This window comes from Cervus elaphus, chromosome 15 (assembly GCF_910594005.1).
Source record: "Cervus elaphus chromosome 15, mCerEla1.1, whole genome shotgun sequence".
Taxonomy (NCBI): domain Eukaryota; kingdom Metazoa; phylum Chordata; class Mammalia; order Artiodactyla; family Cervidae; genus Cervus; species Cervus elaphus.
The window spans coordinates 26,008,734-26,033,601 of NC_057829.1; the positions used below are offsets into that span (position 1 = coordinate 26,008,734).

General features: G+C 43.7%; 1 protein-coding gene and 1 pseudogene across 1 annotated transcript in view; both read left to right on the forward strand.

Moving 5' to 3' along the window:
* Positions 1 to 24,868, forward strand: part of LOC122709568 (core histone macro-H2A.2) — a 53,503-nt gene that overhangs the window by 16,109 nt on the left and 12,526 nt on the right. The window contains exons 2-5 of the mRNA XM_043927057.1: positions 7,251 to 7,482; positions 20,876 to 20,982; positions 22,236 to 22,433; positions 23,713 to 23,823. Of these exons, the coding sequence (XP_043782992.1) occupies positions 7,311 to 7,482; positions 20,876 to 20,982; positions 22,236 to 22,433; positions 23,713 to 23,823 (588 nt within the window). The 5' untranslated portion in view covers positions 7,251 to 7,310. The remainder of the gene's footprint in view (positions 1 to 7,250; positions 7,483 to 20,875; positions 20,983 to 22,235; positions 22,434 to 23,712; positions 23,824 to 24,868) is intronic.
* Positions 11,400 to 12,140, forward strand: LOC122709134 (annotated as a pseudogene).

The following is a 24,868-nucleotide window of genomic DNA, read 5'->3' on the forward strand; positions in this document are numbered from 1 at the left end:
AATAAGTGCTCCATAAATACTTTCATTGAATCGATGATCTCATAGATTGTAAGAGCATGCTGACTTCTAGAGATTAAAAGAAAATTTTAAGTGCATCATAAAATCAGTGAAATACAATAGCTATTCAAATAGGCTGGTGTGAGTTTATTGCCCACGTCTGAGTCAGTGCTGCAATTTAATATTTACCCTTGTGGTACCTGTAAAGTCTAACCCATCGGTGTTCTTATGGACTTAAAACACAAACATAAAAATAAATCCTAAAACAACAGAGTCTGATATGCCCTCTTCCCCAGCACAAACAAAGCCAGTGGTGTCCTCCCAACCGCTGTGCTCCCAGAGGTGAAAGGCAGTGAGCAGACAACACTCATTTTCCCTGCCTCTTCCATGAGTTTTATATTCCTCCCCTCCCTCAACTTAACATGCTTACAACTCTTCTATTCACTTTGCAAGTCATTATGAGACTTTATACAGTAGTCGTACCCTAGTCTTTCAGATGTGGAAGGAAGGTATGATGCGGATCTGGCTTGTACCTGATCTGCTTTCCCATTCCTCTCTCGTCCCCCGCATAGTGTGTATAAGCACTGGAAGAGCTTCGTCCAGCCGTCTTCCTCCTTCAGTCCTATAAACAAACATCACACTGTAGTCCTTAAGCTCTGCCTAGATCTCATAGACAGAATGCCTGATGAACTATGGATGGAGGTTCGTGACACTGTACAGGAGACAGGGATCAAGACCATCCCCATGGAAAAGAAATGCAAAATGGTTGTCTGAGGAGGCCTTACAAATAGCTGTGAAAAGATGAGAAGTGAAAAGCAAAGGAGAAAAGGGAAGATATACCCATTTGAATGCAGAGTTCCAAAGAATAGCCAGGAGAGATAAGAAAGACTTCCTCAGCGATCAATGCAAAGAAATAGAGGAAAACAACAGAATGGGAAAGACTAGAGATCTCTTCAAGAAAATTAGAGATACCAAGGGAACATTCCATGCAAAGATGGGTTCAATAAAGGACAGAAATGGTATGGACCTAACAGAAGCAGAAGATATTAAGAAGAGGTGGCAAGAATACACAGAAGAACTGTACAAAAAAGATCTTCACAACCCAGATAATCACGGCGGTGTGATCACTCACCTAGAGCCAGACATCCTGGAACGTGAAGTCAAGTGGGCCTTATAAAGCATCGCTATGAACAAAGCTAGTGGATATGATGGAATTCCAGTTGAGCTATTTCAAATCTTGAAAGATGGTGCTGTGAAGGTGTTGCACTCAATATGCCAGAAAATTTGGAAAACTCAGCAGTGGCCACAGGACTGGAAAAGGTCAGTTTTCATTCCAATTCCAAAGAAAGGCAATCCCAAAGAATGCTCAAACTACCACACAATTGCACTCATCTCACACACTAATAAAGTAATGCTCAAAATTCTCCAAGCCAGGCTTCAGCAATACGTGAACCGTGAACTTCCAGATGTTCAAGCTGGTTTTAGAAAAGGCAGAGGAACCAGAGCTCAAATTGCCAACATCCTCTGGATCATCAAAAAAGCAAGAGAGTTCCAGAAAAAATGTCTATTTCTGCTTTATTGACTATGCCAAAGCCTTTGATGGTGTGGATCACAATAAACTGTGGAAAATTCTGAAAGAGATGGGAATACCAGAACACCTGACCTGCCTCTTGAGAAATCTGTATGCAGGTCAGGAAGCAACAGTCAGAACTGGACATGGAACAACAGACTGGTTCCAATAGGAAAAGGAGTATATCAAGGCTGTATATTGTCACCCTGCTTGTTTAACTTATATTCAGAGTTCATCATGAGAAATGCTGGGCTGGAATAAGCACAAGCTGGAATCAAGATTGCCAGGAGAAATATCAATAACCTCAGATATGCAGATGACACCACCCTTATGGCAGAAAGTGAAAAGGAACTAAAAAGCCTCTTGATGAAAGTGAAAGAGGAGAGTGGAAAAGTTGGGTTAAAGCTCAACATTCAGAAAATTAAGATCATGGCATCCAGTCCCTTCACTTCATGGGAAATAGATGGGGAAACAGTGTCAGACTTTATTTTTGGGGGCTCCAAAATCACTGCAGATGGTGATTGCAGCCATGAAATTAAAAGACGCTTACTCCTTGGAAGGAAAGTTATGACCAACCTAGATAGCATATTAAAAAGCAGAGACATTACTTTGCCAACAAAGGTCCATCTAGTCAAGGCTATAGTTTTTCCAGTGGTCATGTATAGATGTGAAAGTTGGACTGTGAAGAAAGTTGAGCGCCGAAAAATTGATGCTTTTGAACTGTGGTGTTGGAGAAGACTTGAGAGTCCCTTGGACTGCAAGGGGATCCAACCAGTCCATCCTAAAGGAGATCAGTCCTGGGTGTTCATTGGAAGGACTGATGCTGAAGCTGAAACTCCAATACTTTGGCTACCTCATGCGAAGAGTTGACTCATTGGAAAAGACCCTGATGCTGGGAGGGATTGGGGGCAGGAGGAGAAGGGGATGACAGAGGATGAGATGGATGGTGGCATCACCAACTCGATGGACATGAGTCTGAGTAAACTCCGGGAGTTGGTGATGGACATGGAGGCCTGGCGTGCTGCGATTCATGGGGTCGCAATGAGTCGGACACGACGGATCGACTGAACTGAACTGAATTAGAACTTGTTTTCAAGGAGAAGGTAAGTAAATGTAAACATTTAATTATTAGTCTAGTGAAACAAGTTTCCCATTGCTGTAGTTCTTCTCTCTTTCCAGGAGTGGCCCTCCACAGAGATTCATATTCACAAGAGTAAGGAAACCTGTGTTCAAGTTTTTTAACTCCTGTATTACCAAGCCTGCATAGAGTCTGGGGTGGTCTGGAAAAGAAGGAAGTTAAAGGTTATCTTTTCTCACCACTCCGGGTAGAGTCCAGTGCAGGCTGGGGGGCAGGGGGGATTTGGAAAGTAGGGTCTTCTCTCAAGTGGGCTGAGGAGGTTCTACCCTTCCTTCCATTTATGGGTCCCAGCAGGTGTGACCTATTAGCTCCCATGAGCCTACTGTCTGCTTCCCGAAGGATTCCTGGACGCCGTCTGATTCAACGTGCAGGGGCCTCCCAGCCCTCGAGGCCAGGAGTTAGGCACCTGGCTGCCAGCACAATGCAACCGGAGGGAGACCCCTTCCAGGGCCCGAGAGTGAGCTCTCATCTAACACTTGGAAATGAATTGTCCAAGGAGACACACACACTGACAAAACAAAAGACTTCACTGGCAAGGGGGTGGAGAACACAGGGTAAGGGAACCCAGGAGGGCTGCTCTGCACATGGCTCGCTGTCTCAGGGTTTTTGGTGGGGGGGGGTTAGTTTTTGGGTTGACTCTGGCCAGGCATCTTGCTTGTGCTCATACTTGGTCTGATCAGGGTTCTTTCTAGTGGGGCGGGCATCTCTCAGCCAAGATGGGTTCCAGCGTGAGGGTTTCTGGGAGGTTGGCAGAATGTATCGCCCTCCTGATCAGGACCTCCTGTAGTGAGACTCGTAGTTCATGCAAATGGTTATTATTGTGCCTGGCCACAGCGAGTGGTTTTGGTCACTAGTTCCCTATCAAAAAGACGGGTCCTCAGACACAAAGATTCTCCAGTCCTAATAAAGCACGTGCAACAGTCAGCCTCACATTTAGACTTCAAATAGCGCTGCATCCCTAGCTCTAAGGCCCTTTTGTTGTTCAGTCGCCAAGTCGTGTCCTCTTTTGCAACCCCATGGCTACATGGACTGTAGCCACCGGGCTTCTCGGTCCATGAGGTTCTTCAGGCAAGAATACTGGAGTGGGTTGCCATATCTGGAAGTCAAAGGAAGAAATTCCCGATACAATGTTTGGGGTGATCCCTACATTTTATAGTGTTCAGCTTGTACGTTACTTCATTTGATCTAACCCTTGTTTTCCTTTTTGGCTATTTTATCTTCATGAATGTGTTAGGCATCAATTCCCTAAAGTCCCCTATTTCTCTTCTACTGCCAGTCCTCATTTCCAACTTATAGGGCAATTTGTGACTCCACTTGGCTAATTCTGGGAGAGTCCCTGGGTGGCTTTATCCTGCACACATAGTCATTCCCTGTCTGTTTTCATTTGAGAAAATGTCCTGGGGGTGGGGGATGAAGGGGTCCTGCCCTTGTGGCGTTTGTGCTTCGTGGGTTTTGCTCTCTGTCAGAGAGATCATGACCATCCAGCACATCTACTGTAGCCATGGCGTATATCCATCCTGTGATGGGCTTTTCAGGTGGTTTCCTTGGCAACCAGACCTACTAATCCTCCCCCTCCCCCAACTTACCAGTAACTGGAAAAAGCACATAATTGGTTTAGTGGAGTTACAAACACTAACACATCTTTATACACCTGCACAGACTTTTAACTCTTTAGAACTCATTTCTTAAAGAGACAGCTTCTTTTCCAGAGCCACTGAAACGTGCATTTTCAAAGATTGGAATGTTTAAGATCAGAGGGGCCTTCAGGATCAGTCAGTCACCTCCCTGTTTTACAGAGGAGGCCCACACGAATGACACATAGAGCTCCCATAGCTGGTCATGAAGAAGTGGGACCACACCCAGGGACTCCTGCCTGGTCCCCGGCTCTTTCCACTACACCAGGGGCCACCCCCGTTTGAATGTCACCAGTGGCTAGCCAGCATGTGCCACAAAGCTGTCCCTGAGAACAGCAACTGTTTAACATTGTTTGGAGTGTTCCCTGTCCCCCAGGACAGCGCTGACCAGTAGGTACTTCATACACTTACTAATGCCTGACCTAAGTTTCTTTAATATGAATTGATGGTCATAATCCTGATATGCAGCTACTTGCTCCATCATAGGGAGGACAGCTGTAAGTGGATTTGTGAGAGTTTGCAGCAAATGCACAGAAATGTGGAAGTTCTAAAAACATTGATGCTGTCTTATCCTTGCGCCTTACCGGGAAAGAGATAATGTTCTTAGGCTATTTGCTAATCTTTCTCGTACTTAACTTTGATGATTACCTACATCTCTCGGTGGCAAAATGACACATAAAATAGGAGTGCAGTAAGTACATAAGAACATATGAAAAGAATGTATGTAAAGTATGTAAAGAAAAATGCCTCTAACTTACATCATTTACCTCTGAGATAAGAGGGTGCTGAGAATGGGGTTTGTTGCTAATTCCATGGTTTTTATATAAAAACCCTCAGTCATACAGAGTAATCAGATACTTTAGAAAATTGAGCTCCATGTTCAGTCTTCCGTCTGGATTAAATAAATACCAGTTCTGTGTCTTTCATATTAGCCATGAGTTTATTTATCTAGCACTTTCTTCTATCGTTTTTTTCTTCTTTCATTGACATCTTGGTTGTTGGCAAACCGACCGAGCCAAAATTTGTGTTGCCCCAACAGGTAGAACCAATTTTAATTTATTTTTGACCTTCTCATTTTCCATCCCCAAAGAAAAGGGCCACTGAAAACAGTGTTGCCTTTGGCCCAGAGAGGTTTGATTAACATTTTTCCTCGAAAACTTTTGTTTCCTTTTCTTTGGTCCTTCTTGTTTGTAATTTGTCTTCACTTAGTCTAGCTTATATTCCTTTTTTTGGTTATAATACTCTCTCCACCAACAGGTTAAGCTGTATTACAATTCTCTGAATTAATTTTAGCCTTACAAAGACTTCTTCAGAAGTATACAATTATTTTTCATCTTTGCACTAAAGATAGCTTCCTGAAATAACAGTGAATCATATACATATCTCTCCATGCATTGTACCGGAGTCACCTCTTTGTGTTGATTCTGAAGTTCCTCCCCCAATCACCCTGGGTTCCCCATTCCAAAGAGCAAGAGTCCGAGTTGCGCTATGGTTTTCCATTTGCTGTGTTACTCTGCATTAGCATATTCAATAAAACGGCCTCTTCTGCCATGTTTCTGTTTGCAAGGATACTACATTACTAGAGAATTTAGAAAAGTGTTTCCATCTAAAAGGTGCACACCAGCTCTGAGTTGTGGGTCAAAGCTAACCATTATGATAGGCATGGCCATATTAACTTTGTACTATTTGTTAACAAGAGGCAGAAGCAAATCACGGCAAAGAGGAACCATACTGGTTTGCTTGTTGCTGCTGTAACAAGTTATCCCCCAAATTTAGTGGCTTTGAACAATACAAATTTATTCTCTTACAGTTCTAGAAGTCAGAAGTCCAAAATCATTTTCTTTTTTAAACTTATCTAATTTTATTATTTCTTTGGCTATGGTGGGGCTTCGTTGCTGCACATGGGCTTTCTCTAGTTGTGGTGAGCAGGGCTGCTCTGTAGCTTGGGTGAGCGGGCTTCTCTGCGGTGGCCTGTCAGGTTTCGGAGCACTCGTTCTAGGCACGTGGGCTCAGTAATTGTGGCGCATGGGCTTCGCTGCTCCTCTGCATGTGGTATCTTCCCGGACCAGGGAGCGAACCTGTAGCCCCTGCATTGACAGGCAGATTCTTATCCGGTGGACCACCAGGGGAGTCCCAAAATCATTTCCAGTGAGTAACATGAAGGTGTCAGCAGGGCTGGTTCCTTTGGGATGCTCTGAGGGGAGAATCCATCTCCTGCTGTCATCCTGTCACTCCTCTCATCTCCCTCCCTTCTTAGAAAGACCCTTGCAATTACATTAGACCCACCCAGATAATCCAGGATAACCTCTCCCACTTAATCACATCTCCAGAGGGTCTTTGGCCACATGAGTGAGTGATAGTCGCTCAGTTGTGTCCGCCTCTTTGCGACCCCATGGACTGTAACCCGCTAGGCTCCTCTGTCCATGGGATTCTCCAGGCAAGAATACTGGAGTGGGTTGCCGTTTCCTTCTACAGGGGATCTTCCCAACCCAGGGATAGAACACGCGTCTCCTACGTTGCAGGCAGATTCTTTACCATCTGAGCCACCAGGGAAGCCTACTATGAAAAGACATTTCTGAGTATAAAGACAGGGCCACTTAAAAAGTATCAGCAGATACATGCTTGATAGCCAATTCACAGATTCTGGAGATGAAGTGGTTCGTTGGAGACTGACCACAGGACCACCGGGTGTCCCTCTCCTGAGTTTCTGTGGCCTCTCCTGCGGAGGCTGGGCTGGCTGGGTGGGATGGGGAGTTGTTTGTGGGCGGGCGTGCGGACACCCAGCTCCCATCTGCAGCACCCTGCAGTGGCGGCCAAGACTCAGCTACCTCCCCGGGGCTCTCAGGTGGGTCACAGGTGCCCTGGGGCCGCACCAGTCGCCCTTGCTCACCCTGCCATCTCTCCTTTCCAGCATCGAGTCAGTGCCCGGAGGCCACCGTGTAAAGCAAGCTGAGAGGGAAACTAAGGCAAGATGTCGGGCCGGAGCGGGAAGAAGAAAATGTCGAAGCTGTCGCGTTCAGCCAGGGCCGGGGTCATCTTCCCGGTGGGCAGGCTGATGCGGTACCTGAAGAAAGGGACGTTCAAGTACCGGATCAGCGTGGGTGCTCCCGTCTACATGGCCGCAGTCATCGAGTACCTGGCAGGTAATGTGAACACGCTGGGCAGGTAACCCTCCCCCCGACCCCCACACCCAGGCTGGGCAGGGGAGCCTTCATTCATCCTGTGGCTGTCTCAGGGTCGCTGTGGGCAGTATTGGGGTTTCGGCTTGCCTGATTGACTAAAACTGACTCCTGCAGGCTTTAGGGAAAAGGACAGAGAATCCACATGAAGGGAAGAGAAACAAAGGGACTTTTCTAGGCCACCCCAAGAGAGGTGTGTCTTGCTGTACACAAATGTAATACGTAAATTTCTAGATTCCCACAGAAGACAAACTACAGGGAAGATAGGGGGTTGCTATTCATTTTGCAGGCGAGTTTTTCACTTTTACTTCAGGGTCCTCACTCAACGTCAGTTCTCCTGCTGTACTGAACTCAATGTCCATAAATAATGGACTCAATGTCCGTAAGTAATGCTGACCCCGGCATTGAAAGCATCTTCAGTTGGTTCTATAAAGCCAACAATATTTTAATTTTACTCTCCATTACAGAGGTAGTCCTCTGTCTACAGATATATTGGAAATAGTTTCCCATGTTGGTTGCTAAAATTATTATTATTATTTTTTTTAGTGAAAGATGACATTCTTATTGTGTGTGGTCTCTATCTATTTGAGGACTTTATATTTAGCTTTTTTGCTGTGGCTCTCTTATGTCTTAAACAGAAACCAAACTTCACAGTATCAAAGCATATATACATATATAAAATATATAAGTATAAAAATAGGTATGAAGAAATGTGATTAGTTCCTTGAGAGGTCATTTTAGCTATGAGCAACAATATCCCTGACTTTGCCCAAAGTTAACAGATTCTCCAGATACCAGGGTTAAATCCTGGTTAAGTCCATAGGGTTACAGAACAAACCTCCCCAAACTGTCTACCCGGGAAGCCGAGCTCCCTACAGCGGCAGGATGACCCAGCTTCTGTCACCTGATCCCTCTTTCCCTCCTGCTTCCCCTTCAAGAGGAGCCTCTTCCTTCTCTTTATCTACTCAGTCCTGTTCTGCCCTCTTGGTCCCCACTGCTCACCAAGCAACACTTACTGGCAGGAGGTTTGCTGTGATCCACCCATGGAAACTTCCTCCCCCTGGAGCTTCCATCAGGCAGACCTTGGCGTCTTGAGTCTTTATCTTCTCATGAAAAGAAACGCTGGTTCCTGAGCTAGACGTGTTTTGGGAGGATCCTTTAGGAGGTCGGAGAGAAGGGCAGGAGGGATCTGAAAGGCAAATCAATCAAGTGTGATACAGCAGTGCTTCTCAAAGTGGGGGTCACTCTGGGAATCTTGTGGATAAGGTCAGGGGTAAGGCCTGAGACTCTGCATTTCTGACACGCTACAATGATGCTGATGCTGCTGGTCCGGGGACCACTCAGAGGAGTGATTTTAGCCAGTCTTTCAGCAGCATGAATGCTTGTTTAAATGCAGGTTCCCGGCTGCACAGCCCGCACCCCCAGGGGTCTGATTCACTGGATCTGGAGTGGGACCCAGGAATTTGATAGGAGAAAATCTCCTGACTCAGAGGGAGAGGAGGGACTTTGAAAGTGCTGACTGAAGCTTTAAAACAACCTGTCAGGTCCGTGTCACCCACTGATGCGGGAAGACCCTGAGTAACCCAGAGATGCCATAGCCTCCAAGCAGGGAGCCAGGGTTCCCTGAGGTTCTTCAATCCCAAGCCATGCATTTTCTACTTCAATACACTGCTCCATTGCAATGTTTGTATAATCAAAATAATTAGTACTTCCAGCGCCTCCATGTAGCCAAAGACTAAACTGTGCGTAACAGAACAAAATTTGGCCTTTTCAATCACCAGTGACTCTCTTCTTTGGTTCACATGTGTTTGATGAGAAAGCTTATGTTTTCCTCTCCACTCATTCAACAAATATTGGCCAAGCTTCTACCTGTCAGTGCACACAGTAAGTCCTTAGACTTTTTCCTGGTAATAGCATTGGGCTGTTCATATGATTTTTCATTTATTTTGGCTTACAGCCACGAGACCCCATAGCAATGCATATTATAGCCTGAATGTCACACTCTGGACTTTGAGACAGCACATCCGTGAAGAATGATGGTGTCTCAGAATATCACCCGTTTTCTCACAGCCCTTCATTCACTCAACAGACATTTATTGAGCACCTACTATATGCCAGGTGTGGTTCTAGATGCTGAGGATGCAGCAGAGACCAAGGCAGACAGGAGTCCCTGCCTTGGAGCAGAGTGCATTCTGGAGAGAGAAACGGTCAACAAATGAGTGAGGTGCATGTGCTCTATTAGATGGTGATACGTGCTCCAGGATGAATGAAGCAGGAAAGGAGTGAGGCTGTTCCAGGAAGCTGGGAGCTGAAGGGAGGCCCACTGAGGAGCTGGCACCTGAAGGAGGCCAGGAAGGGGCGTGTGGGGTGGGCCCTCGGGGCCGGGGGAAGCAGGTGCTGGGAGTGTCTAAGATGCAGCAGTGTGGACAGAAGGCTGGGACTGAGGGAGGGGCTTGAAGGGTAAAAGAGGCCCGAGGGACAGTAGCTGGCCGGGGAAGGAGAGCTTGTCATGAAGGGTTTGAGCAGAGGTGGAGGGATCTGACCTTGCAGGCAGAGGAATATAAGGCCAAAGCAGGGAAAATGGAAGGAAGTTAGTTAGTTGCAGAGATCCAGGTTAGAGATGCGAGGCTGGGGAGCGGCCGGTGAAGCTTCTAAAGAGGGATCAGAGTACTAAGGGATTTTGAAGGCAGAGTCAACAGGATCTGCTGACAGGTTGGACATGAAGTGTGAGAGACAGGAGGAGGAGCACCCGGAAGGATGGTGTTTCCAATAACACTCCTTCCCAGGGCCAGCCTCCAGCCGTCCTGGGTCAAATGGAGAAGATGAAGCGGGTCTTCTGGCTTCTCTGTGTCCTTTCCATCCCTTCCTTTTGTGCTTTTTTCCTCCTCTCCAAGCGAGGCTGGAGTTGAGAGCAGGGGTTTAGATGTCAGTTTAAATCTGGTTTCTCAATTTACCAGCTCCATTACCTTGCACTAATTCCTTAACCTCTCTGGTCTTTGGGTATTTTCAGAGTTAAGCTCCTTTAACTCTATTAATGAGCCACAATATATGTAAAATGTCTGATGCATAGGATGCACTCAATTAATGCTTATCCTTCTCCTTTCTCTTCTATAAAGAGCTGATGAAATCATTCAGGGTAAAGTGTAATGACTAATTCCATAAAGGTGGTTTATTTGGGGGCTGTATTGCATTTTAATGAGGAGTGTAAGCCAAAGGAATGAATCATTACTGCAAGCCCTTGGTGAATAAGTAAAAGGAGGATTTCTGTTGGCTGTTGTTTTGTTTTGTTTGGGAGAGGGGCATGAATTGACTTTGTTTAGGGAAAGGAGTTGAAAGTGTGAGAGTCTCCCGTCACCCTTGAAATGACTTTCAAAGTTCATGACAATACTGACTGAGTTTCTCCTTTGGATCAGGCCTTGAAAATACAAAGGAAAACAGACAGATGTGGTCCTGGGTTTACGTTCTAGCAGGGCCAACCAAATAAACACAACAAAAAAGGGACTTCTCTCGCGGTCCAGTGGTTAAGACTCTACACTCCCAATGCAGAGGGCTCGAGTTCAATTCCTAGTCAGGGAACTAGATCCCACATGCCTCAACTAAAGATCCCGCATATTGCAACTAAAACCTGATGCAGCTAAAAAAACAAAAACAAAAAACAACACAATAAGATGACATGCCTGTGGGCAGGGAAGCTAGAGAAGCTTTGGAAAGCAGGGGGAGGCTGCCTAATATCAAGCAAGGGCTGTAAAGACCTAAATCAGGTTCTCCCTGGTTTTTTAACAAATTGATTGATTTAAAATCCTGATGCCTGGATCTTACTCCAAAGATTCTGGGATAATTCTGGGCATCAGAATTTTTTTTAATTTCCCCAAAAGATTCTGATGGGCAGCCGTGGTGAGTAATTAGTAGGAGCTGGATAGACTCAGATGGGTTGATTATGAGGTTGGGAAGAAATGAGAGGGAAAATCGAAGTTTAGAGGAAGTATATGGCCCCTTGCAGGACCTAGAGGCATTTCTGTGTATGTGGAGCAGAGCCGGGGAATGGGAAGGGTGAGAGATGAGATGGGGGAACAGGGGACAGGGCTTTTAGGCCACATGACAATGTGCACATTTTGCACACTCATGCCAGGGAAAGGCATTGAAGGCAGGAGGTGGCATACTGGGGCCCTTCAATATCCATAATATTGGATATTTGGATTGGAATATTGGATATTGGAATATTGGAAAAAGAATGTACAAGAAGCTGATAGGAACCTGAAACATCTTGTAGTTGTCTGAAGATTCTTCCATCACTACGTCAAGTAACACAGATGTTTCTCTTTCTTCATTTGATGAAGATCAGGGATCTAAACTTACCCTAAAAGCTAGAGGCACCATTTGACCCCATTGGAATGGCAGGTTTTGCACCAGTTGTTGCATATGGATTGTACAGATTGAAAAGCAGGGGAAATACTAAAATGTGTGTTCACCTGATCCACATGCGTGTGGCCGTCCAAGGCTTTGTTGTGGGAGCAATGACTCTTGGTATGGGCTGTTCCCTGTATCAAGAATTCTGGGCAGAATCTAAACCTTACAAGAGGAGATGCCGTCTTGGTCTTGTTGGTGGTGCTTGCTTTAGTTAGATATCTCATATTGAGGTTATATGTTTATATTGAAAATAAATTGTTTGGGTCAGACAAGAACATGGTAATTTGAATTTTGGCTTCCTTTCTTACAGGCTTGATTTGTCTGGTGACCAAGTTACTGGTGACTAGTTCCCTAGCTAGGTCATTCAGGGGAGTCAGATCAGCACAAAAGAAACACGTCACTTTAAAATACACTTGATAGCGGTACCTGTCCACCTTCTTAAACTCTTCTGTTGAAATTAGTTCTAAAGAAGACAACATGCCAATCCTGAAAATGCGCCCAGTTGCTGCAGTATATCATATGCTTTTGATGTAATGAAGGAATCCTGTTTACCCCAGTTAATTTAACTTTCTGACTGCCTTGTGGACTGAGTACTGTTTTTTTGTTTTATTTTGTTTTGGTTTTTTTGTGTGTGTACTGTTTTAAGGGCTGGTTGGCTCTTGAGGAACCCTTTCAGAACAGTGCATGGAATACATTATAAACCTCCCTGCAAGTTTGTGTGTGTTTTTAAACCAAACCTAAAAAGCTGGTAACAGAGCCACTTTGAAATAGTATTTATTTTAGCATCATAGTTGTAAACATGAGAATAACTTAAATTGTAGATCCTTTTTAGCTCTTTTGTAATTGCAGAATTATATCTTGCTGCTGTTATATTAGAATAATTTTAACTGTTAATTTGAAACAAATGTGTAGTTTAAGTGCTAATGCAATGGTAAATGAAAAACACTTTTTAAATGTGTGCAGTATGTTTATTTTCTCCAAAAGAACCATCAAATAAAATGCCTATAATGGAAGTGATTGATGAGCAAGCTGGTTTGGTCAGACATTATACAAACTTTGGTATATCACAGAATGCTTTTCTGTACTTGTGAAATTCTCTTGTCTAACTTGAATTTACATTCCATGGTGATAACATGGTAAATGTAGTGTTGTTAAGTAAATGAACACACACACAAAAAGGATGTACAGCAGTAATTAACACACGTTGTAAATCAACTATACTTCAATAAAAAATTTTTTAAAGAAAAAGAAAAGGGTTTTTAAAATAGCATGTAAATTGGTGGGAATGTAAATTGATACAGCCACTATGAAGAACAGTATGAAGATACTTAACTAGTAATAAAACTACCATATGACCCAGCAATCCCACTTCTGGGCATATACCCTGAAAAAAACTATATTTGAAAAATACACATGTACCCCAATGTTCATTGCAGTACTATTTACAATAGCCAGGACATGGAAGCAACCTAGATGTCCATCGGCAGATGAATGGATATAGAAGTTGTGGTACATATATACAATGGAATGTTATTTGGCCATAAAAAGGAACAAATTGGAGTCAGTTCCAGTGAAGCAGATGAACCCAGAGCCTGTTATACACAGTGAAGTAAGTCAGAAGAGAAAAACAAATATTGTATATTAACACATATATCTGAAATCTAGAAAAAGGAGCTGATGAACCTATTTGCAGGGCAGGAATGGAGACACAGACGTAGAGAACAGACTTTGGACACAGCAAGGGAAGCAGAGGGTGGGATGAACTGAGATAGTAGCACTGACATATGTACACCACCATGTGTGAAATAGACAGTTAATGGGAAGTTGCTGTTAGCGCAGGGAACTCAGCCTGGTGCTCTGTGACAACCTAGATGCGTGGGATGGGGGTGGTGGGGTGGGAGGGAGGTTCAAGAGGGAAGAGACGTGTATACCTATGGCTGATTTATGTTGATGTATGGCAAAAACTAACATAACCTTGTAACGCAAGTATCCTCCAATTAAAAATAAATAAACTTTTTAAAAATAGCATGTAAAAATGCAAAGTCATATTTCACAAATCTTTGAAATTCATGAACCATTCTTTCTATTAAGTTAAATTATACCAAGAAATTATCCGTATTTTAAAGTCCATTTTAATTTTTCCTGGAGCAGATCCCCCAATTTAATAAAATCTATTAAAAATTTAAATATTTAACAAATAAAAATAAAATCTACACCACATGGGAAAAAAACAAAAGAGTAGGTGCTACTTAGCCAAAAAGAAGGTTGCACAAATTTTCAGGTGCTTGGGGAGAAATAGTAGTTGGCCTTCCCCAATTTCTCTGAAGTGGCTGCCTGGCCAACCCCAGGTTCACACATCATTATGAGTTTAGAGCCATATGCCATTTCTGGTCCCAACCTATGGGGGAGGTTGCACACTCTGGCAGCAAGTGCACGTTGGACTGCTTATCTAGAAGGTCCCTTCCACCAGAAACACCCACTAGCCTCTGAGAACGGACATCACATTCATAGTTCAGTTTATCAATCTGTACATCTCTGATGTAAGTGAGGAAAATGGACTGAAAAAGCAAGCCCAAATTCTGGAAAAGAATTTTGTATCCATCAACAATAGTTATCATGTAAATCTAAGGTATTGAGAATGAGTAATTTATAATCATCTTATGGTGAGAAAATATTCTGTAATATATTTTTAATTGACTGGACAAATAGGCCTTAAAACAGGGTTGAGTGACTTCCCTGGCAGTTCAGTAATTAAGACTTCATGCTTTCACTGCAGAGAGCATGGGTTCGATCCCTGGTCGGAGAACTAAGATCCCACATGCCACTCAGCATGGACAAAAAAAAAAAAAAAAAACAAGGTTGAATTTGAGGGAACTTCATGAAATCTTCATGTAACTGAGAAACCTATCATTTACACATCATTTCCGGACAATTGGGTTTATCCATTTAACACCAATGGGTGAATTTAGTTCATAGCAGGAGAGATAAGAAAGCCTTCCTCAGTGATCAGTGCAAAGAAATAGAGGATAACAATGGAATGGGAAAGAAAAATTTCTCTTCAAGAAAATTAGAGATACCAAGGGAACATTTCATGCGAAGATGGGCACATTAAAGGACAGAAAAGGTATGGACCTAACAGAAGTAGAAGGTATTAAGAATACATGGAAGAACTATACAAAAAAGATCTTCATGACCCAGATAATCATGATGGTATGATTACTCTCCTAGAGCCAGACATCCTGGAATGCGAGGTCAAGTGGGCCTTAGGAAGCATCACTACGAACAAAGCTAGTGGAGGTGATGAAATCACAGTTGAGCTATTTCAAATCCTAAACAATGATGCTGTTAACAGGCTTCACTCAATATGCCAGTAAATTTGGAAAACTCAGCAGTGGCCACAGGACTGGAAAAGGTCAGTTTTCAACCCAATCCCAAAGAACGGCAATGCCAAAGAATGTTCAAACTACCACACAATTGCACTCACACACTAGCAAAGTAATGCTCAAAATTCTCCAAGTCAGGCTTCAACAGTACATGAACCGTGAACTTCCAGATGTTCAAGCTGGTTTTAGAAAAGGCAGAGGAACCAGAGATCAAATTGCCAAAATCCGTTGGATCATAGAAAAAGCATGAGAATTCAAGAAAAACATCTGCTTTATTGACTACACCAAAGTCTTTTTGTGGATCACAACAAACTGTGGAAAATTCTGAAGGAGATGGGACTACCAGACCACCCGACCTGCCTCCTGAGAAACCTGTATGCAGGTCAGGAAGCAACAGTTAGAACCAGACGTGGAACAAGGGACTGGTTCCAAATTGGGAAAGGAGTACATCAAGGCATATTGTCACCCTGCTTATTTAACTTATATGCAAAGTACATCATGTGAAGTGCCAGGCTGGATGAAGCACAAGCTGGAATCAAGATTGCTGAGAGAAATACCAATAACCTCAGATACACAGATGACACCACCCTTATAGCAGAAAGCGAAGGACTAAAGAGCCTCTTGATGAAAGTGAAAGAGGAGAGTGAAACAGCTGGTTTAAACTCAACATCCAAAAAACGAAGATCCTGGCATCAGGTCCCATCACTTCATGGCAAATAGATGGGGAAACAATGGAAACAGTGAGAGACTTTATTTTCTTGGGCTCCAAAATCACTGCAGATAGTGACTGGAGCCATGAAATTAAAAGACACTTGCTCCTTGGAAGAAAAGCTATGACCAACCTAGACAGCATATTAACAAACAGAGACATTACTTTGCCAACAAAGGTCCATCTGGTCAAAGCTATGGTTTTTACAGTAGTCATGTATGGATGTGAGTTGGACTATAAAGAAAGTTGAGCACCAAAAAATTGATGCTTTTAAACTGTGGTGTTGGAGAAGACTCTTCCATCGGACTGCAAGATCGAACCGTCAATCCTAAAGGAAATCAATCCTGAATATTTATTGGAAGGACTGATGCTGAAGCTGAAGCCCCAATACTTTGGCCACCTGATGCGAAAAACTGACTCATTAGAAAAGACCCTGATAATGGAAAAGACTGAAGGCAGCAGGAGAAGGGGATGACAGAGGATGAGGTGGTTGGATGGCGTCACTGACTCAATGGACTTGAGTTTGCGCAAGCTCCGGGTGATGGTGATGGACAGGAAAGCCTGGCGTGTTGCAGTCCATGGGATCGCAAAGAGTCGGACACAACTGAGTGACTGAACTGAACTGAACTGATTTAGCACCAAACTTTTTTTTTAATTTAATGATTTTTTAGTTTTTACATTTGGATTTTGAAAAGATCACTGTGGCAGCCAGGATCACACCTGTGGTTGTGCAGGTTGTACACTGCACAAGGACACACATTTAAGGTGGTAGCATTCACATCATAGACCTCAAAGAACTGTAACTTATTATGAACACTTCCAGCAGATGGCAGTAAAGGGTCTTGTCCTAACAAAATCAGGGAAGTCAAGCATCTTGAGGAAGGGGCATCTTTTTCTAGTTTGCACAAAGACGCCATCGGCCATTGGTGGACTTTTGGACATGGGTCTAGACGAAGACAAAACTGGGGACAGGAAAACCACTCAGCCACTACAATTATCGGGCCTGGAAGAGAAGAGAGCTTTAACTCAGGTAATGGCAATAAGCTTGGGGAAGAGGGGCAAAGGTGTGTAAGACTGATGAGGCCAAGTGAAGAGAGGAAGGAGAGGTAGGGATGGAGAATGACTCCAGGTCTGTGTGGATGGAACTGCCAGTCCCAGGGGTGATGAGAAGAGCCTGTTTCTGGGAATGATTTAGATTTGGGGATGCAGTGAGTTGGATTTACCTGCAGAACAGCCAGGTGGCATCATGGCAGGGCTGGAGGTACAGAGCTGGTGATATGAGAAGGAGGATGGAAGTGGGCGCTGTGACTGAATGAGGTTTCCCCAGAAGACTGCGCAGCCTGAGCGGAGCGGAGCACCCAGACTGAGCCCAGGGACACCGCCAGTTCGTGGGCAGGCGGACAGACGTGCAGAGGCGAGGGCAGGAGATAGTCCTGTGTTCCGTCTCAGATGTACTGTGGTATCTCCCATCTCCTGTGAGCTGAGCTGTCCATTGTTGGTTTAGATTGTGTACAGAATGAGAGGACACGGGCTCTTCCAAGAATAATGTGCGTGATGAGCTTTCCTGCATCCTTTTTGGCTATAGAAATCATTCTTTTTACTATCGGATACTCAGTTGTATTCCAGATGGTTACTGTGACTGGAAGTGTGTCTTGCGAGAAGTGAGAGGTCTGCTGTAGAAATTTCCAGACTTTGTTGGAAGTCTCCACCACTTAACAAATTATGATCTCCCCACAAAATTTGCAGTGAAACATTGTGTGCCATATAAATTCAGTTTTCCTATTGATTGCCAGTTCACACAAGGATATTTGTGTTCCCAAGATCAATAAAATCACTCAGGAGTGTAGCAAACTTTTATAGTTGACATGAATATATTTGTCATAACAACATTTGAAAATATTAATAATGATTAACGTTATTTCAAACATTTAAATGGTGAAATCTGGCCCCAGGAATGTTTAGGCTAAACATCCAGCAGAGAAAAGAACTTCTAGGTCCAGATTTTCTGCTGTGTATTGTTTTTTTTCTCTTTAAAGAAAGATTGTTCTACCTCTGCTTTTGCACTCGAGCACACAATCAAGCTTTTCCTTCCTATAAATTATTTCCGAAGAGTTAGTCCAAGAGCCCGGCTGCACACGGGCCAGCCTCACCTGTGGGCCTGCATTGCGCCTCCTGACAAATTGCTGCCTTTAGCCTCTTCCTGTGGCCACGTGCAACGAGGGCAGATTTTCCTTTTGAGAATCCAGTCTTTGCATCTGTCTGTCAAGCTGAAAATAACCTGACCTTTAGGGGCTTCCTGAAGGCTGCAAGCATGGGCTGCAAGCTTCCCATTAGCCCTGCCTCTTATACTGATGGTTAATTTGATGAACCCTGGAGAGGATCCTTAGCTGCTTCCTCTAAATGCTGGTGACAGAGGCAGGACAGTTATGGTCCATGATGCTAAACGAAATTCACCTGTTCAGAAGCTTAAAACTCAGAGGCCCATTTCCACCCATCTGGACAAAGGGGTGAGTGGAGTGCTCCTTCCTCCCAGGATTGGGGCCCCTAGGATCAACAGGTATAGGAAAGTCCTTTTAATTGTGCTCAGTGGGGCCTTATACATTTCAACCTAGAGTCATAACACAAGCCTATTTGTGAAGACTTTACAATGACACCTCTTTTGATGGGTTCCCTTTTGTATCATTTGATTGACTGATTGATTTTTTGGCTGTGCTGAGTCTTCTGAGTGGGCTCTTCTCTAGTTGCGGCGAGCAGGAACTACACTTCTTGCAGCGCACGGGCTTCTGCTTGTGGTGGCTCCTCGTGTTTTGGAGCACAGGCTCTGGGGCACTCCAGCTTCAGGAGCTGTAGCACATGAGCTCAGTAGTAGTGGCTCTCAGGCTCTAGAGCCCAGGCTTAAGAGTTATGGTGCACGGGCTTAGTTGCTCTGCAGCACGTGGAATCTTCCCTGACCAGGGTTCAAACCAGTGTCTCCTGCATTGGCAGAAAGATTCTTTACCACTGAGCCACCAGGGAAGCCCCACTGGGTACCCTTCTTAAAGAAAAGTTGGGCAACAATCTGAAGGCAGCAAACCAGATCTCTAATATGGCATTCATTTCAAATGCTCTTGTGTTCCAGTCCCAACAAGCCTGCTCATATTTTTCAAACTGCAGTGCCTCAATCTTTGATTCAGAAAATGCCATGACTGTGTAAATGAATTGTTAGTAAACACCATATTCCTTGCTTAATAACCTGGAAAAGATGTTGTGAGAATGAATTTGCAGTGATTTAGCGCTTTTCATTATGGAAATGCCATATAAATATTTAACTCTAATGCTTATTTTATTCTAATTTTTTGTTAATCACATTTACTTAGTTAATATGGCATATTTATGCCAAGTTTGTATTTTATTGCCATAGATTTTATGAATGATGGCAATTGCATGTGTTGTTTTATTTGAAATTAGGTTGATTGTATAAACTCATGCAAAATTGTCTGTTAATTTTAGGGCTTAGTATATATTCCATTGTACCAGCAAATCCCCTCAACAGACACACGTACACACACACCTGCACACATACATACATATAACACATTCATGCACATACAATTACCCCCAGCCCCACATATAACACATTGGCACTTTGCCTCTTTCTCTAGGGAAGGAATTCTTTCTAGGGAAGGAATTATTTTACATGCTCATTCATACTTTTGAAGGCAGACAAATTTGATTTAGCAAAACATTCTTCTAAAATTGAGAGAGAATGAAAAAAATAAATAAAACAAATGTGGAAGGAGAAAGCATTCAGGAGTATAAACCAATTCTATGGATTTTTAAAAAAAAAAATTTGACCCCCAAATTTTGATAGTATGTGAAATACTTTTAGGAATATTATTTTCTTTAAACTTTTTCATATTTTTCAAATAATATGTTTGCTAAAGTCAGAGCCATGGTTAGGTCCTGAGGGATATGTGAAAAATCCCTGGGGCCCAACAAACCTCCCTTCCTAGGTCTCAAAGGTATTCCCGGTAGGAATTCACCTTTTGGGTTGAGCAGTTCCTCACCCGCTGAGTATAAATCAGTTCTTTCTATCCACTTTCCTTTAGGACATAAGGGACCAGGGGCATCAAGTGAAGAGGAAGGAGATTCTGAAAGGGGTCTCAGCTCTCCTCAGAAATGGCCGCACACTGAAAGAAACTTGGGTTTTACGTTAGGGTCATGCTTGCATAAGGGTTAACTTCTGCTGAATGTGGCTTAAACAGGAGAGTTTCTTCTTCTTTCATACAAAAGAAGTCTATGGAAGACAAGGAGGCTCCGTAATCATAAGAGATTCTGGTTCCTTCTACCTTGTTGCTCTGTCACCCACAACTTCTTACTCTTGGACAAAGGTGGCTGCTCAAATTCCAGCCATCGTGTCCTCAGTCTGCCAATAAAGAGGGAAGAAGAGCACTGTCCTTTCACTGACAGATACTTCCCAGAAGTACCATACAACACGGCTGCTTGCCTCTCATTGGCCAGATCTTTGTCACATGACCACATTTATCAACAAGGGAGGTTGGGGAATAGTGTCTTCATTCCTGTGATTATGGGCTCAGCAAAAAATCAGAGGTCTATCTGCTAAGAAAGATGGGGGAGAATTAATGTCAAGGGACAATCTAGAAGACTTTGCCACTGGATCATGTATCTGGTCTTGCTAAAATATCTTACATGTCTGTGACCTGAGTACTCTTCAGTTTTCTGGATTTCTTTCCAGGCCCAGACATAAAAATCTCAAATGAGTAAAAGTGATCAAACTCAAAGACCATTTCCAAAGAAAAGCTTTGGAAAGCTGTGACCCCTTTCTAGATTGCCTATTAACCCTCCCTTGAAATTTCAGCGGAAATTCTAGAATTGGCTGGGAATGCAGCAAGGGACAACAAGAAGGCCCGGATAGCCCCAAGACACATCCTGCTGGCTGTTGCCAATGACGAGGAGCTCAACCAGGTACGTCTGAAGCATTGACACCAGCCACCAAATGGGTTTGCCAAACACATTACTGCTTGTGGACCCAGCTGGTTAGAAATCCTTCCTGCTATAGTGCCCAGTCACATGTACACTGAAACATTCAGATAGTATAGGATTGAGATTCAAAATAAAATTGTCTCTGGAATAGACTCCATTATACATTCTGAATCTTGCCAGAGCTTCGCTTCCTTTTTAAAAGCAAGCTCTGCATGTTGCTAGAGGAGGTGCAGTACACACGTGTTCTCTTTACAGGTTCTTCACCTAAACTTTGTTGATGGTTTATTCTGATGAGGGCAGAAGTGTCCTTCTTTCTATATCAAAACTAACCTTTTATACTTTAAAACTGATTCCAAAATCAAGTAAATTCCCACCCTCATCCCCCCACCAAAGATGTGTGAGGTAGCAGGTGGATAGTATAAGAACTTTCATTTATATTTACTTTCTGGTCTTATCTTTTCAGCCTGTTTGTGGCTAAGAATCAGTTCCTGTTTCCAATCTAACATGAACTGATATTTTCCTAAAATAAAAAGTAATTACTAGAAAAATTAAGACAAAAATACACAAACTACCAGCTACAATTTTGTTGTTACTAGATCTAATAGATATAAAATAACTCTATCAACTTATTAGACACTTCCTCATGATTTGTGTACTGCTTTTGCCACAGATGGGTAACTAATAGCTTGTGGATGGGCCCTGGTTGCAGACCACACTTGGAGTAGCGCTGCTATAGAATGTGCAGAATGTATTTGTGTGGTAGTTCATGTTGATTAGTTAGAGTAAACAGATATCCATTGGGAGGTGCATGGTCAAACATATTTTACTGATGGAATGCATGATCAAAGGAGTGAGGAAGGTTGTTAACTGAGTCTAGCCCTTGCATTAACCTTTGAACCCCACTTTGTCAAGCTGTGCTCCTGCGTCTGAAGCTCTTTATCCTCTGTTATGTCTGGAATTTCCGAGCTCTGGGCAATATCCCTGGTTCCACCCTGTCTATGCTTTCATTTCACTTTGCTTGTTTTGTTTTCCGTACAAAATTGTGGATTGCCTTGATACCTACAGAGAAAAGCCCTACCCGTGAGGCAGGGAAAACCAGTTAAATCGTGTATCGTGCCCTTTCTTTGGAAAGCAGAGACCAGATTTAACACTCTCTTTGCCAACAGTTAGAATCGTTTTAAATCCAGAACCAACGTGCTCTTTGCTGTCTGAGCTCACACATCGTCTCTCTTCAGCTGCTAAAAGGAGTGACCATCGCCAGCGGAGGCGTCCTGCCCAGAATCCACCCTGAACTGCTGGCCAAAAAGCGAGGGACCAAAGGCAAGTCAGAAACTATCCTCTCCCCTCCCCCAGAGAAAAGAGGAAGGAAGGCCGCGTCAGGAAAGAAGGGGGGAAAGAAATCAAAGGCTGCCAAACCACGGACATCCAAAAAGGTAAGCCTACTGGTATCTGTGAGCCCCGGACACTCACAGAACAGGAGGGAAATTGAACCCTCCAAAGAGGAGGATGTGGCCAGCATCCCCAGAGGACTTGAGGCTTGCCTCAGCTTGGTACCAGGGGTGGGTGGGGGGAAGAAATGATAGGAATGTCTGTGAAAAAGAATAAAGGGAGGGAGTTCTTGGCAGCCCAGTGGTTAAGACTTCACCTTCCACTGCAGGGGAGTATGGGTTTGACCCATCCCTGGCCGGGAAGCTAAGATCCCACAAGCCTGGAAGTCAAAAAACCAAAACGTAAAAGCAGAAGCAATATTGTAACAAATTCAATAAAGAATTTAAAAATTAGCTACGTCCAAAAAATCTTAAAAAAAAAAAAAAAAAAAAGAGTCTTTGAGACCAGCCTAGATAATCGTGCAGGGTCTACTGGAGATTTCCAGCCCCCAAACATGGTGGTTTTCACGTTTCCGGACCCCTTCCACTGCCCCCACCAAAATCTTCAGTGAGAGATGCTGGCCTGGCACCCTACTTCCCACCCCCCCCCATGTGGCATACTGACACATCTCTAGCCTTCCACAGAGAGTCATCCAAGTTCAGCCACTGGCATTTCAGGTGTTTGGATAACCTGATATGCTAAGTAGCTATAACTCAGAGATACCATTTGTGGAGTCATATTTTTCATATGCTGCCCAGTACAGCAACTACTAGCAACATATGGCTATTTAAATTTGTATTTAAATTAATTAAAATGAAATAAACCTCAGTCCCTTGGTTGTTCCAGCCACATTTCACATGCTTGACAGTACCGAGCAGCACAAAGGTATAACATTCCCACGAGGGAAGGAAGTTCTGTTGGACAGCACTGCCCTGCGGGTTGCAAGTTTTCATTCCTTGGACCTCTGTGATGACTAAAAAGATGACAAGAGAGTTCATTTCTCGGCTGCTGTGCCCCAGGGAGTCCTGGGGAGAGAGGAGATTGAACAGTGTACTATGAATGACCCCAGCCTCCATAAGGTGCAGGTGTTGAAAAGAGCAAGAATAACATACCTGTGTCCAGGTTTGAGTAAGGACTGTGGATGCATAAGAATCCCTTAAATACACTTTATTTCTTGCAGTATGCTTTTTTTCCCCATATTGGTATCCCTTGCTTCCCTCCATCAAAAACACCTGACCACTTCCTTTTATATCCAGTGGGGTGGTAACCAAGGGGAAGACTTAAAAGCTACTTTGGGCTTTTTGTGGATGATTTCTCATCTGTCCTTCTGGTTTCTACCAACAGTCCAAACCAAAGGACAGCGATAAAGAAGGGACTTCAAATTCCACCTCTGAAGATGGGCCAGGGGATGGATTCACTATCCTGTCTTCTAAGAGCCTTGTTCTAGGGCAGAAGGTAATAAAGAAAGTTGTAATATGCTGTCATAAAGCACTACTGTTTACAAGCAATGATGCCACCTTCATCCATTCCTTCCCTGATACAACTTTCACTCTGGTCTTGTATTCATTTTTAAACTAAAAGGCTATGGCAATGTCTGCATTGTGAGGATAAACAAGCTCTTTAGTGCTGAGAATTCTTTATGCTGACATTGGCCAGCCAGTGGATCTTTCTGCTCAGTATCTTCCTGCTTCCCATGTCCCAGTTATTCCTGCGCTCACCGAAAAAATCCATAGCTAACTTTCTCAACCAGCCTTTGGGAGGCCTGCTTTACATGGTGTGATGTAATTTATCATAGAAAGAAAATAGAAAGATATGTCCCCTGAATATCCCTGGTGTTAGAAGTGAATTATTTGCCAATAATTCAGTCTGCTTGCCTTTCTAGGCTGCAGAAAGAAAACAAACTGGGTTATACATTGAACAGTTTTCAGCAGCACAACAGCAGCCCCCGCCAAACATGCAGATAATTCATTCCCACAAGCATAACAGACAATTTATCTACTAAGTCAACTGGGGCTGCAATAAGACACGTGTGGAAAGAGTCAGTTAATCATATCTCGGGTAGCGAATGTTTGCAGCCTGACAGTGGTGGAACCTCTTTTGAAGCCATTGGCAAGAGCATGTTTTGAGAAGCGCATCAAAGTGGCGGGTTCCTAATTTATCACTGATGAAAGCAGGGGAGCAAAAGGTGGAAGTTATGTCTGCTCTAGGGGCTGTCCATGGTTATGAGATGATTCGCTTTCTCTCACTTAAATAGGGGAGCAAGAAGTTCTTGCTCAGGTGGGGAGATGATGGAGAATGGTTTCCATTCCACTCAGTTCACGCCCCTAGGGCAGCATTTCACAAGTGTGGCTCCAGGGTCCCCAAAAGACAAGGTGGCCATACGTAGGCAGGTCAGAATCCCGGAGCCCATCACTTCTCTCCCGCAGAAGTGGTTGGCTTTGCGTCCCTGCCCCCAGAGGTCTGTGCTCCCCTGAAAAGAATGCCGGGAACTGGGTAGCTT